The 12,073-nt window shown below is 38.6% G+C and overlaps 1 protein-coding gene across 2 annotated transcripts in view; it reads left to right on the top strand.

Annotated features, from left to right (window-relative positions):
* col5a1 (procollagen, type V, alpha 1) overlaps positions 1–12,073 on the top strand; it is a 75,351-nt gene that overhangs the window by 42,041 nt on the left and 21,237 nt on the right. For both annotated transcript variants that reach the window (XM_030149605.1, XM_030149604.1), the window contains exons 13-32: positions 258–350; positions 748–804; positions 960–1,013; positions 1,209–1,262; positions 1,416–1,469; positions 1,598–1,651; positions 1,754–1,807; positions 2,225–2,269; positions 2,996–3,049; positions 3,584–3,628; positions 4,267–4,320; positions 4,406–4,450; positions 5,266–5,319; positions 6,429–6,473; positions 6,693–6,746; positions 7,556–7,600; positions 8,082–8,135; positions 9,677–9,784; positions 10,826–10,879; positions 11,292–11,345. In XM_030149605.1, the coding sequence (XP_030005465.1) occupies positions 258–350; positions 748–804; positions 960–1,013; positions 1,209–1,262; positions 1,416–1,469; positions 1,598–1,651; positions 1,754–1,807; positions 2,225–2,269; positions 2,996–3,049; positions 3,584–3,628; positions 4,267–4,320; positions 4,406–4,450; positions 5,266–5,319; positions 6,429–6,473; positions 6,693–6,746; positions 7,556–7,600; positions 8,082–8,135; positions 9,677–9,784; positions 10,826–10,879; positions 11,292–11,345 (1,131 nt within the window). The remainder of the gene's footprint in view (positions 1–257; positions 351–747; positions 805–959; positions 1,014–1,208; positions 1,263–1,415; positions 1,470–1,597; positions 1,652–1,753; positions 1,808–2,224; positions 2,270–2,995; positions 3,050–3,583; positions 3,629–4,266; positions 4,321–4,405; positions 4,451–5,265; positions 5,320–6,428; positions 6,474–6,692; positions 6,747–7,555; positions 7,601–8,081; positions 8,136–9,676; positions 9,785–10,825; positions 10,880–11,291; positions 11,346–12,073) is intronic.

The following is a 12,073-nucleotide window of genomic DNA, read 5'->3' as shown; positions in this document are numbered from 1 at the left end:
GGCAGCTGACGGCTCAAGCTTAGTTTAGCACAGCATCTGTTGCATTGTGTCAAGATTGGAACATGTTGCTGTTGTGATGAGATTTGAGAATAGGTTTTAATATTCAAACAGGAATATTTATTTTTGCTATGTAATACAGGATTTAGGCAATTCTGCATTTCTCTCTGTATTGAGTTTTACTCTTTGCCATTGACTACTGTGTGTTCGTATAGTGTTTTCTACAGTGAAATCTCATCAATCTGTGGTTCCCTCCACAGTTCAGATTCAGTGCTGGAGGTGACTCTGGACAGAAGGGACCTGCTGTGTCAGCACAGGAAGCCCAGATGCAAGCCATCATGCAGCAAGCTAGGGTAATAGTTCACAGAATAATTATTTTGGTTTCTGTCTTGTACTCATCACCCCTTGCTCTTCCTGTTCATATGCTTATTATTAGATATTGACATGTTTTTATTAGTTCTCGTTCTTGCCATAATACTTTCATCTTGAACGCCTTCCTCTTTTTTTTTTGTATTTCATATTAAACCTGTTGTGTTGTTCTGTTTGTCTCTTGGTCTCTAAAGCGCTCATCAACCTTATTACACATCTAATTATTATATTAATAAAGGAACACACAAATGACTACCTGTATGAAATATTTAATTCATACACCGGATACATTTATGGGCTTAGTTTAATTTGCCAGATTTTATAGCTTCTATCTTTTGTTTATATCATCTTATTTCTAATTCTTTTTCCTCTTGTGCTCAGCTGGCGATGCGTGGCCCTACAGGTCCAATGGGTTTGACTGGCAGACCCGGCCTACTGGTATGATGTACACAATAACTCACATCCAGACAATAGAAATTTTATGACAAAAATGTGATAAGCAGTTATTGTCTTACAGAGCACATCAAATAAAGTTTGTATTGATTAGAATCCATCACATTTGTAATGCATTCTGAAATTTTCCTCCTCCTTAGGGTCCTCCTGGTGTACCAGGACTGAAGGGAGAGTCTGGAGAGGCAGGACCTCAGGTACAGGATCATAAAATGCCCATTTATATATTTAAAAAGTACCTTTAAAAACATAAAACATGCTATGTTCAAGCTGACTTAATAATAAAAAGAAAAAAAATAGATGTATGGTCTAAACTACTGATATTTTCAGATCGTTTCAACTCCATAAAACATGAAAACAGTGATGTTTGATGGGAGTGTTTTTTGTTTCAGGGACCACGTGGACCTTTGGGGTCTGCTGGACCACCTGGAAAGCCTGGCAGACGGGTAAGCTTTTCACACAGTTCACAGCTGCAGAGGATGCACCTAAAAATGTGTGCTGGCAAGTTTATCTACACTTTCAGATTTCAGGTGACCTTAATTTCATGTTAATATTTATCCTGTATATATTCTGAGGGTATTTCCGTATTACATGTACAGGGTCGTTCTGGAGCCGATGGTGCCAGAGGCATGCCAGGACAATCTGGACCTAAGGTACCCTGTGCATCATAACTATGGATAACAGTTATCATTCAGAACTGTGTTACTGTATCTGAATTTAATGCACCATATTTATTTTAATTAATTTTCTGACTTTTAAAAGTTATTTTTTGTGTTTTCAGGGAGACAGAGGGTTTGATGGTCTGGCTGGACTTCCGGGTGAAAAAGGACACAGAGTAAGTGTTTTGTGGTCTTTAAGAAGTGTGTGTTTATAATTGTACACCTGTATGATAGGATTGTGATGAACAACTATTAAATATGAATCCTTGTGTTTACAGGGTGAACCAGGTCCTTCTGGACCTCCTGGTGGACCGGGAGAGGATGGAGAGAGGGTAACACGCAAAATTATAAATGCACATTGGTCTTTCTCCTATTTTTTTCTCTCATTGTCAATAGAATGTAGATATAAAGAAGTGTAAAGCTGCAGAAAGACAGAAAATTCTCCTGAACTTCTTCCTCTGACCAAACTCACCATTTTTCATCACCTGAGTTCTAAAACACCTGCTCTTTCTGCCTCCTCTTACTCAGTTTTCTCATTAATATTTTGGATCTCTGTGTACCTTTATCTGCTTCTAATCTTCCTCTCCATCCTCATTACCCACAGCTGATGCAACCTGATCCCTTCTTTTCCTACTATTTCTTTGTTCCTTCCTATTATCATGTCCTCCCGCCGACTCACACATCCTCACCCGTTCCTCCATTATCATTCACTGTCTGTTCCACCCTGACCCATTCTCTCTCTTTCCCAGGGAGATGATGGAGAGATCGGACCCAGGGGACTTCCTGGTGAACCAGTGAGTGATCACATGTATTACCATTCCATCTTATACTGAAAGATTATATGATAAAGCTAAGAGCTCAGGGCCTGCTCTCTTTATGTCATTGAGTTAGAGAACAATTGGATGGTCTGATGATGCCATATATCATCTGCCGACTCCAGCTTCTGTTCATATTCATATGGACTGTGATTTTTAAGGAATACAATGATGGAATGGGGATGTTGATCAGGCTGCCTCATCAGTACAATAGAATCTTTGGAGGTGAATGCAAGCAGCTTACACCAGGCTTGTTATAATCGCCCTCTACTTTCTCAGGCACGATATTCCTCGTGGGAAAGGAAAAAGACAGAGAAGGGGAAACCATCAGCAAGCCCTTGGTATCTACTGTTATGACTGGCTTTGTCCACCAGGGTGTGCTGCATTGGTTTGAATTCATAGTGACAGAACAATACATGTTGTTAGGTAACTCTAACTGAGAGGCAAAGCACTGAAATTCAAAGCACTCTTTGATAGGCATAGCTGTAGGAAATGAATGTGTAGTAAAAAAAAAAAAAAAAAAAAAGAAGCACAGGGTTTTCAGCTTTCCCTCAGACTCTGACTCTATAGAATATCCTCAAGGACATTTTCGAAGTCAGGCTGAAGTATAATTTTGTAACTTGATTTAACTGAACACATTTAATAATTCATCAGCCCTCTCACAGGTATGATATTATTCTAAATCTAATTTACCTTCTTTTCCAGGGGCCTCGTGGTTTGCTGGGACCAAAAGGACCTCAGGGACCTCCTGGACCCCCTGTGAGTCAGCAAACTCTCCTTTCACCTTCTCACACGCACGCTGCTATCATAGATTTACTGTTTAGGGAGCCGAATCCATTTTTTACAATCTCAGAGGCAATAAGAACAAAAGACACTGCAAACAACACCCACAGGGAAATATAAAACTCAATATATTTCAGACAGTATACACAAAGACTAGCATGTTATTGAATTTAACTTCAGCATTTCAGACAAATATGTACAGCGGAGCGCAGCGTAACCCAAATGTTTATATTGTTTCAACAGATTTAATTTTACATGGACAGGGCATCAATCATGTAGCTTATTCTGAACTGACATCCCTGTGCATGATGGAGGGATCCCAAATGCAATAAATCATGCATTCAAATTTATACGATACAAATGAAAATGTCAGACTGTATTTAGTAAACAGGGATGCACTTTTATGAAGTTGTATGAGTCTTTCAGCCAACAGTGAAAGTTCGTGTATATTGACATTTTCATCGGATTCAGTAGTTTCTTACTTTGGTTTTGTATTCTAATCTACTATAGGGTGTTACTGGAATGGATGGCCACCCTGGACCCAAAGGAAACATCGTAAGTGAAGCTAGAATTGATTATGTTGCTATTATATAACCTCTGGATTATCAATCCCTGGTTACAACAGCTTCCTCTGTTTTTGTCTGTTTCAGTTACCATGATACTGTTTCACTAACCACTCTCTGCTCGCACCATAGACAGCCCAGTACAGTCAGAAGATACTTAACAGATAATGAAGAATAGATTGTTTGGATCCATTTGAGCAGTCCACTATGGCCAGTTGTATCATTCCAGGTCAATTTCTGCTAGGGCTTTGCTGTAATGAGAGAATGTCTGGCTCAGAGTTCCTGTCTGATCTGTTGGGAGTGTTCCAACTAGGTAGAAATCAACAGCTTACCCAGGCTCTTGGATATGGGAAGAATAATTGATTGGTAGTTAGCTGAGAAACAGTCTTGTTGAGCTTCAGCAGTTTTCTTTATTAGGCAGGTGTGAAAAAGTGTAATTTATCTGTTTGCTTGTGCAGATTTTCCACTATTTACTGTGGACCTATTTAGGCATAAGGAAATGATAAAACAGAGAATTCATAGCTTTAGAGCAATATTTGACTTCTAATGGACCATTTGCGGTAATAAATCCTTTCTAACTTAACTTATGTTGCTTTATTTATTATGCTAATTTGTTTAATTTTTGCTTAGGGACCTCAAGGAGAGCCTGGACCTCCTGGACAGCAAGGAAACCCAGGTGCTCAGGTTAGTCATGGACAGGTTAGGTGACATTAAATCTTCTCAAATCCATCAAGAACAATATTATGAGTTAATTATGATTCCTCCACAGGGACTTCCAGGGCCACAAGGAGCTATCGGACCCCCAGGAGAGAAGGTAAGATTTCTCATGATCACACATGAATATTAAAAAGCACTCATTCCTTCCTTCCACTCGAAAAACTGCCAACTTGATAAAATGTTAATAAATACAGTCCCAAAATCTATAGCACTGTAGGAAATTGTCTCATTGATTTGCATAAGCTGAAACGTACTATCTTATTCAGCTCCAAATGCTTATCTCACTTTTATGCAAACAAGTCCCCATCCGCAACGCAAGACCAAATAGTCGACAGTACAGATTTTAATCCTGATACAGTTTAATCCAGTTTCAAATAAATCACATTTGCCAGTTTATATGGTGGTTATTCAGGTTATTATCAAATGGTTTGAATTTATGAGTGAATAGTGTAAGTGTTTTATCTCCAGGATTACAAACGAAATGTAATAGGAGGAATATAATATAATAGGAGAAAATAAAAAGGAAGGTTCGTCATTTATTTGAAAATGTTGGCTGAAAAAAGTGATGATTATCAAAAAAAAAAGCACAGACATGCTCAAGTTGATTTAATATAGATGTAAATGGTCTTGTGTAAGCAGTCTTCAAATACTGCAGTCAATACATCGGTAAACCTTTGACACAAAGCCATTCTCAAAATTGTCCATTTTTGACATTTTGAGCTTTGCATATTTTAACAAAACTGGGCAGCAATTTTGAAAAAGAGGTTTATGAGAGTATAAAATGTATTTTCTATAATCCATGCTGACATTTTTGTAGACTTTGAAGTCTTAAAAACTGGTCCTAAGGCAAATAAATGTCTTGTGTTGAGCTCTCTTATTTTCCCTTACATATCCCTTACATCTTCTGTTTAGGGACCAACTGGAAAACCAGGTCTGCCAGGAATGCCAGGAGCTGATGGTCCACCGGTGAGTTCATGGCCTGCACACACAAAGACTGAGTGTAAAAAAAGCTCTCCTATTATGCATACATTTTGATGCTAACCCATATTATGTTTCACTGTAATTAATAACAATGAAAAATACTGTGTTTTTTTTTTTGTTTTTTTTTTTTAATGTGCCAAAACTCCTTAACACATTTAGATCATACTCTAGTAATTATATGAATAAAACATATGTATGATGCACTATAATATAACAGCTGTGGAACTGTTGAAAAACCTGCCCACACACTTGTATATATGCAAAATGTGTGCATATACACACAGCAACATTTTCTCCTCCATCTCTGCACACGCAGTGCAGAAGACACCTGTGCTAATGGCAGATGTGTCTTTAGAGGAGCCAGGTGGCACCTAAGAGAGAAGGAAACAAGAAATGCTGTGAAATATGAATAACGGGTGGCAGGGAGATGCTGAAAAAGGAGAGTATTTGGGAAAGAGAGTGGAAAACAAGTGGAGCAAACACCACATAATGTCCTCTGGTCCTTTAATGGTCCTTTCTTTTTGGAGTGGAATAGCTTTTTCACATCTACACACAGTGCTTTTTTTTATTCATCCATCTGTTACAACTTCCATCAACTGCAGCATTCAGTCTTGGTCTCTACATGCTCCCTCTCTGCCCCTCATTTCTGTTCTCGGTTGTATCTATTTCCTTCTCCATCTTCTCTAATGTTAATAAATAACCCATCAGAGAATTTGCACAGGTCCTTTGTCTCACCAGAAAGCAATCAATTTCCTTCCAATCTCCTTTTCTTCCCTTGGACATACATATGTGCATTTGTGTGTGTGTGTGTCTGTGAACATGGATGTGGAGTGTATGCGACTATAGTGCACTCCCTGCAGGCAGTCTTGGCTTTTAGAGCCCAATAATAGCCTATAGTGCTTCTGTAATAGTGTGCATTAAAGATAAAATCCCAAATGAGATTGAACTGTAAAAGCTCTTATTTCAATTTTCCAGTTTGATACGTCCTCCAATAGTTTTACAACTTAATCTCTCATTTATAGGGGTGTTGTAGTATTTATGATGGTAATTATTCAGAAATGAGATGCAATATTATTTCTCTTAATAATTCACAGGGTCACCCTGGAAAGGAGGGGCCTACTGGAGAGAAAGGGCACATGGTAAATTTAATTTCTTTTTCCTCTTCGTAGTCTTAGAACTTGCATGTGTTTTTTCTTTAATTTATGTGCACTTTTCTGAGTTTCATTCCCCTCCCTTTGTCCTAATTTAAGCATATTTGCATAAAACATCTTGCATAAATGTGGATGATATTAGCATTCAATGTGAATACTCTATTTGTGCATGTGTTACAAATTCTCACCAAACATCTATCTCTACAGGGCCCTGCTGGCCCTCAAGGACCCATTGGTTATCCTGGGCCTCGAGGCGTGAAGGTGAGTGGATTAAAGTTAGAAATTAATTCGTAATATCATTAGATAGCAGTGCCTTGTAATTAACCATGGTTATGGGCCAACAGTTGCCTATTATCTTATTAATGTGCTCCTGAAAAATTGGTATTTTCAAGGTTTGTGTAATAGATGCTTAAATAGATGCAGTTTTAACATATTAAAAGCAGTGCTCTCTGCTTTGGCTCATGCTGATATTATATAGACAAAAAATGCAGAGTGATGCAGAGATTAACAGAAGAACGTCCTCGTACCACTTCTTAAATCACTTCGCTCTCTTAAGGTGATGCTGAGGTGAGTTGGGGCAGCTCAAGGCATGAAACCCTTCTCTTGTTTGGTGTCATTAGTAGCTGATAACCCAGAGGTCCCTTCAAAAATTCTCACCGAGCAGTTCTGACTGATCCAATTCATTAAAGCTTCCTCTGAGACAGGAGATCACACAGTGGCTTGACTTTCAGCTGTCAGTCTGCCTGTTTCTGTACATGGCTGAAGTTTGCCCTGGAGCTTCTGCTCTCTTAGGAAAAGTGGTCAAATTAAAAAAAAAAAAAAAAAGTTTTAAAAAGTTTAGAAGCCATTGTATACTCTTAACATACAAAACTCACACAAATCAATGGCAGCAGTAGCAGAGATTTTAAACATATCAGTTAAAAAAGAGACTTTTCTGATTGGCAGCTCTATTTTGGAAAGCTATAATTTGATGGAGCATGTTAGGACTGAATGTTCTACCATTCAACACTTCACCATTATCCATTAGGCACCCCACTGGCCTTTAATTCCTGCCTGTTCTTGGTTTACAGGGAGCTGATGGAGTGCGTGGTCTTAAAGGAAATAAGGGAGAAAAGGTAAGAGAGTTCAGATCATTGGAGTCTGTCAAAGGGAGGGTTCAGAACCTGAAGCTGGAGTATATGGATTAAAATGAACATAAACATCAGCGCGGCGGTGATGTTGAGACTGATAGTGGTACTGATCAAATATTTCAAGTGTTCCGTTAATAATAATCACAATGAAATCCTGTTAAACTCATCTGAATTTCACTGGTACAGTAGAAAAAGGCGATCAAGAGTTTCTATGGCAACAGGGGATCTTGAAAAGACCACATCTATGTGTGTGTGTGTGTGTGTGTGTGTGTGTGTGTGTGTGTGTGTGTGTGTGTGTGTGTGTGTGTATGTGTGTATGAGGGTTTGTCTTTGAGTGGGTCTGTGTGTGAATCACATAAACCTTTTCAACATCTGTAGTATCCAAATATCCTCCTCCATTAGCATTTGCACCTCTCATTCTACTTCTACTTCCTTATATTGTTCTTATTCTGTTTTTTTTCCAAAGGGAGAAGACGGCTTCCCTGGCTTTAAGGGAGATATGGGTATCAAGGGTGACAGGGTAAGACCTCTTGTTTAAATTGTACTGAACACTTCTGTTTGGGGTCACCTTTACCAAAAATAAGTGAAAGTACCAAACACTCCTATTACATTAGCCCCTTTTTGGTCTAAGCCTCCGTGACTACTGTGGAATTGTGTGTAATGAGTAAACATAAGGTGTTGTTCCTATTGCCAGGAGTTAGTGTGTGCGCGTACGTGTGGACGTGAGCAGTTTCCAGTTCCTTTGCTTTCCCTTATGCCACTTTCCAGTCAGTCTTAGCTTCATCGAGCTTAGGAGAAAAAGCACAAATTTGACAGGTGCACCCAGGAACAACCTCACTCTCCCAAACCGCATTAGGGATTTACACTGTCAAGTCACAGGAAAACCATCTTTTACAGTGAGAAACATAGCATGCATCATCCAATACTTCAAACATCAAAACCTGCAATCCCTGACCGCGCTGTCTCTATAGCTCAGAGCAGAAAGGAAAGGGAAATCAATGGCACTTTAAACCCCTTCAAACCCTAGAGTGAGACACGGGGCTTCAGCCTGTTTTCCTCCAGAGATGTAGCAAATCCAGATGAAAGCAAAGATTTGAGAAGGCCTCTGCTCTGGAGGAGACACACATGGACTAGAATCTAAATGACTCATTTTTAAGCATCCTTATGAAAAGTGTGTGTGTATGTGTGAGTCCTCAATTTAAAGTGTTGTCTTTGATGAGCTAGCAAGTGTTAGTCAAGTACAGTTTGCTTGATGCTGTTTTATGTGCACTTGAGAGTGGGTGTGTGCGTGCGCATGCATGCTTTGCTTGTGCAACACAAGCCTTTAACTAGATACCTTTCACACGCTACTGGGTCTCTGCAGCAGCGACTGGTTGTCAGAGCAAATTTGTACTCTGTCATTTAATAGGTGTCCTCCTAGAAGCGGAGAACACTCACCAAGAGAAGCAATAATAGGATCACTAACTGCTTTGAGGGCCAGAGAGCAAGGGAGAATAGCTTGACTTGATTCTTTAAGCAACTTTACACTCACCAGAGTTTTACAAAAGTGGTTCGAATTACTCCAATTGGATAGACTGGCTGACTGAACAAGAACCATCTATCTGGTTGACACTGGAATATATATTTAAATGTATCAGGATGCTATGCCCTGATATTCTGATAGACTTTATATTATTGCAGAGGATATAAGATATACAGTAAGTTGCATGACAATATATTGGTTATCAGTAACCTATGGATAATTTGTTTACATATGGGGCATAAGTCAAGGTCAATGCTCATCAGAACCCATGTGAAAGGATATTTCTATGGAAGGTGGTTGTAAGCCTGCATGATTTAAACAAAACTGTTTTCAAAATCATTTATACAAATGTCTTATATTCGATGTGGAATGTAGTACATTCAACAGGTTTCTAATGTATCAAATTCAGTGTAAACATAACTGTATTACAAGAAAAGCACATGAGGTTAATTGACAAAAATGGTTGGTACATCGATAACAGCAGGGAGAAATGTAGAGCAGTGATGAAATGTTTGTTTCATGCTTGTGATGCTTCCTAGGGTGAAATTGGACCAGCAGGACCAAGGGGAGAAGATGGCCCTGAGGGGCCAAAGGGTCGGTCAGGTCTTCCAGGAGATGCAGGCCCTAATGGACCAACTGGTGAGAAGGTAAGTTTTTGCTGTTTGGCTCCAATATGAAATGTTTGTCGTAGAAGGTTTTATAGGTAAATACTTAGCGCTTGATTTTTCATTGACTGATAACAGAACAATAAAAAACACAATTTTTTTTTAATCTTCATTCATGTTTGATCTGGAACGATGGCTCAGCAGGGCTTAACAAGGATAATAGTTTTTCCAATCATATGGGTGTGAGCTGCTATCAGTTTTTCTCTGCTGCCTCTTTTGAACCAGCTGGGAACACAAAATAGATTCAGTTCTTAACATAGTTTATGTGTAAAATGAAACACCAAACAAACTGTTAAGTCACAATGCTTCGGGTCTTTTTGTGAAAAAAAAAAACAAAAAAAAAAAACCCCCAAAAAAAACCCCAAAAAACCATTAATTCCTTGGATGGGTTGCCTCTTCCTGAGTCACTGAGGTTCTTCTCAGACACCTGCTCAGTATAATTTGGCATTTCATTTGCCCATGAAAAAAGACTAAATAGTCGACTGTGCTCCCAGCCTACCTATGCAGTAACTCGAATGTGTTTGCATCTTTTGGTTTTTATAAAAGACTTTGTTTCACAGTAATACATGATGAAGATACATTTCACCATATTTTCATCATGTTGACTCTTCTATATTATAGATAGAGAAACTGGTTTGTCTGTGGACATGACATGAGGTCACAAGTGAATCATTTTCCTGTGTAATCAAAGCTTGCAAAGTAATATTTTTATCTTTGAGATGAAATGCCAAGAACAGATCTGGCTCAAATAAATGCTGCTGTGTTTAGCAGATGCTAGTACATAATAGTATGTACATAATGTAGTTTTACTACAAGAATAGGCTTCAGTCTAATTAAGAGTCATGCAAATGCTGCCAGTGGTACATAAACATGCCACACAATTGCTTTATTCTTTTGATTTATACATCATAGACTATACACATGAATTTTTAAATATTTACTAGATTATTTATATTTTATGAAAATCACCAATCATTTTACACTATTGTATCTAAAACTAAAATAACTTTTTCTGTTTAACAGGGTAAACTTGGAGTTCCAGGGTTGCCAGGATACCCCGGACGACAAGGACCAAAGGTAACTGTGTATGCATTATGTCTGGATACACTAGGTAGAGCGACTCAAAATGTGGAACATAGTTTAGAGGGAAAAAAACATCCTCGTGCACATGCAAGTGTCTGTGTGTTTTTGAGCAGTGAAACATGGCCATGTACATGTGAAGTCTGCTCTACTGAACTTGTGATGGCTCATGGTTCTGGCTCTCACAGACAAAGCCACAGCCTGACAACTGGACATGCTTGAAGTACCGTGATCAAAGAGTTAGGGATTTTATATGCCTTTTGGTGTCAGCCCTCGGCCCCGGATGTGACAACAATAAAACACAGGCTTTATTTATGGACACTCATTTTCTCTCGTATGTAATAAGCTATCTCAGAGACCAAACACAGAATATAATATGTTTTTTCTCTTCACTCATTTTCATTTTCAGGGATCTCAGGGTTTCCAAGGTTTCCCAGGTGCAAATGGAGAGAAAGGAACTCGGGTAAGTTAGATAGACTTCTTATTATTCTTGTCATTTCTTCAAGGGCTGGATCAATATGAGTGTAGTGTTGGTGACAGACTCTTGTCCCAGCCTCAGATTTATCAACACAGAGGAAGCCACATAGTCCTAAAATAAAGATTTTAGGAAGGATACAAAGACATTTGCATTCCCTCTCCATTACCACTTTTCCAACTCGTTTCATAGCACCAAGCATTGTTTCAGTTTTGTTTTTCTTTGTTTAAGGGATGGGCCATTAGCTTGCCTGCAAGAGTAATGGTTTGTCAGCAAGTATGGAGCAAGTCACATAAAGCTTTTCATCTTCCAAAAACATTTGTGAAGTTTATGAGACCAAGCTTCCAGACAGAAAGGGGATAATAGTGTCATTAACATAGTTTCACAGCACTTGTTTGAAACCTAAAAGCCACACAAAGGGTATAATTGTGTTTCTCATTAAAGATGTATACAACGGCCATATTTGTAAAACTGTAAGATCATGATATTGTTTATTATAGTGTCGCTTCTCTGAGGATATAATGAATCTAAAGTAAGCGATGAACAAGTAATTCCTAATTACTAATAAAAACATGAGCTTTCCAGTTCTTTAATGGTCCGGTTGTGTTGAAATTTGTTTGTGCTTATTATTGTCTGCTGGTATTAGAGGCTTCTTGTTTAGGATGCAGCCTCTTAATGATCCGAGATACAACTCCTTTGATCCTTGTGTGTGTTCT

This window comes from Sphaeramia orbicularis, chromosome 12 (assembly GCF_902148855.1).
Source record: "Sphaeramia orbicularis chromosome 12, fSphaOr1.1, whole genome shotgun sequence".
Lineage (NCBI taxonomy): Eukaryota > Metazoa > Chordata > Actinopteri > Kurtiformes > Apogonidae > Sphaeramia > Sphaeramia orbicularis.
Note: the sequence above shows the minus strand (reverse complement) of the source record. Positions and strands in the feature narration are given on the sequence as shown.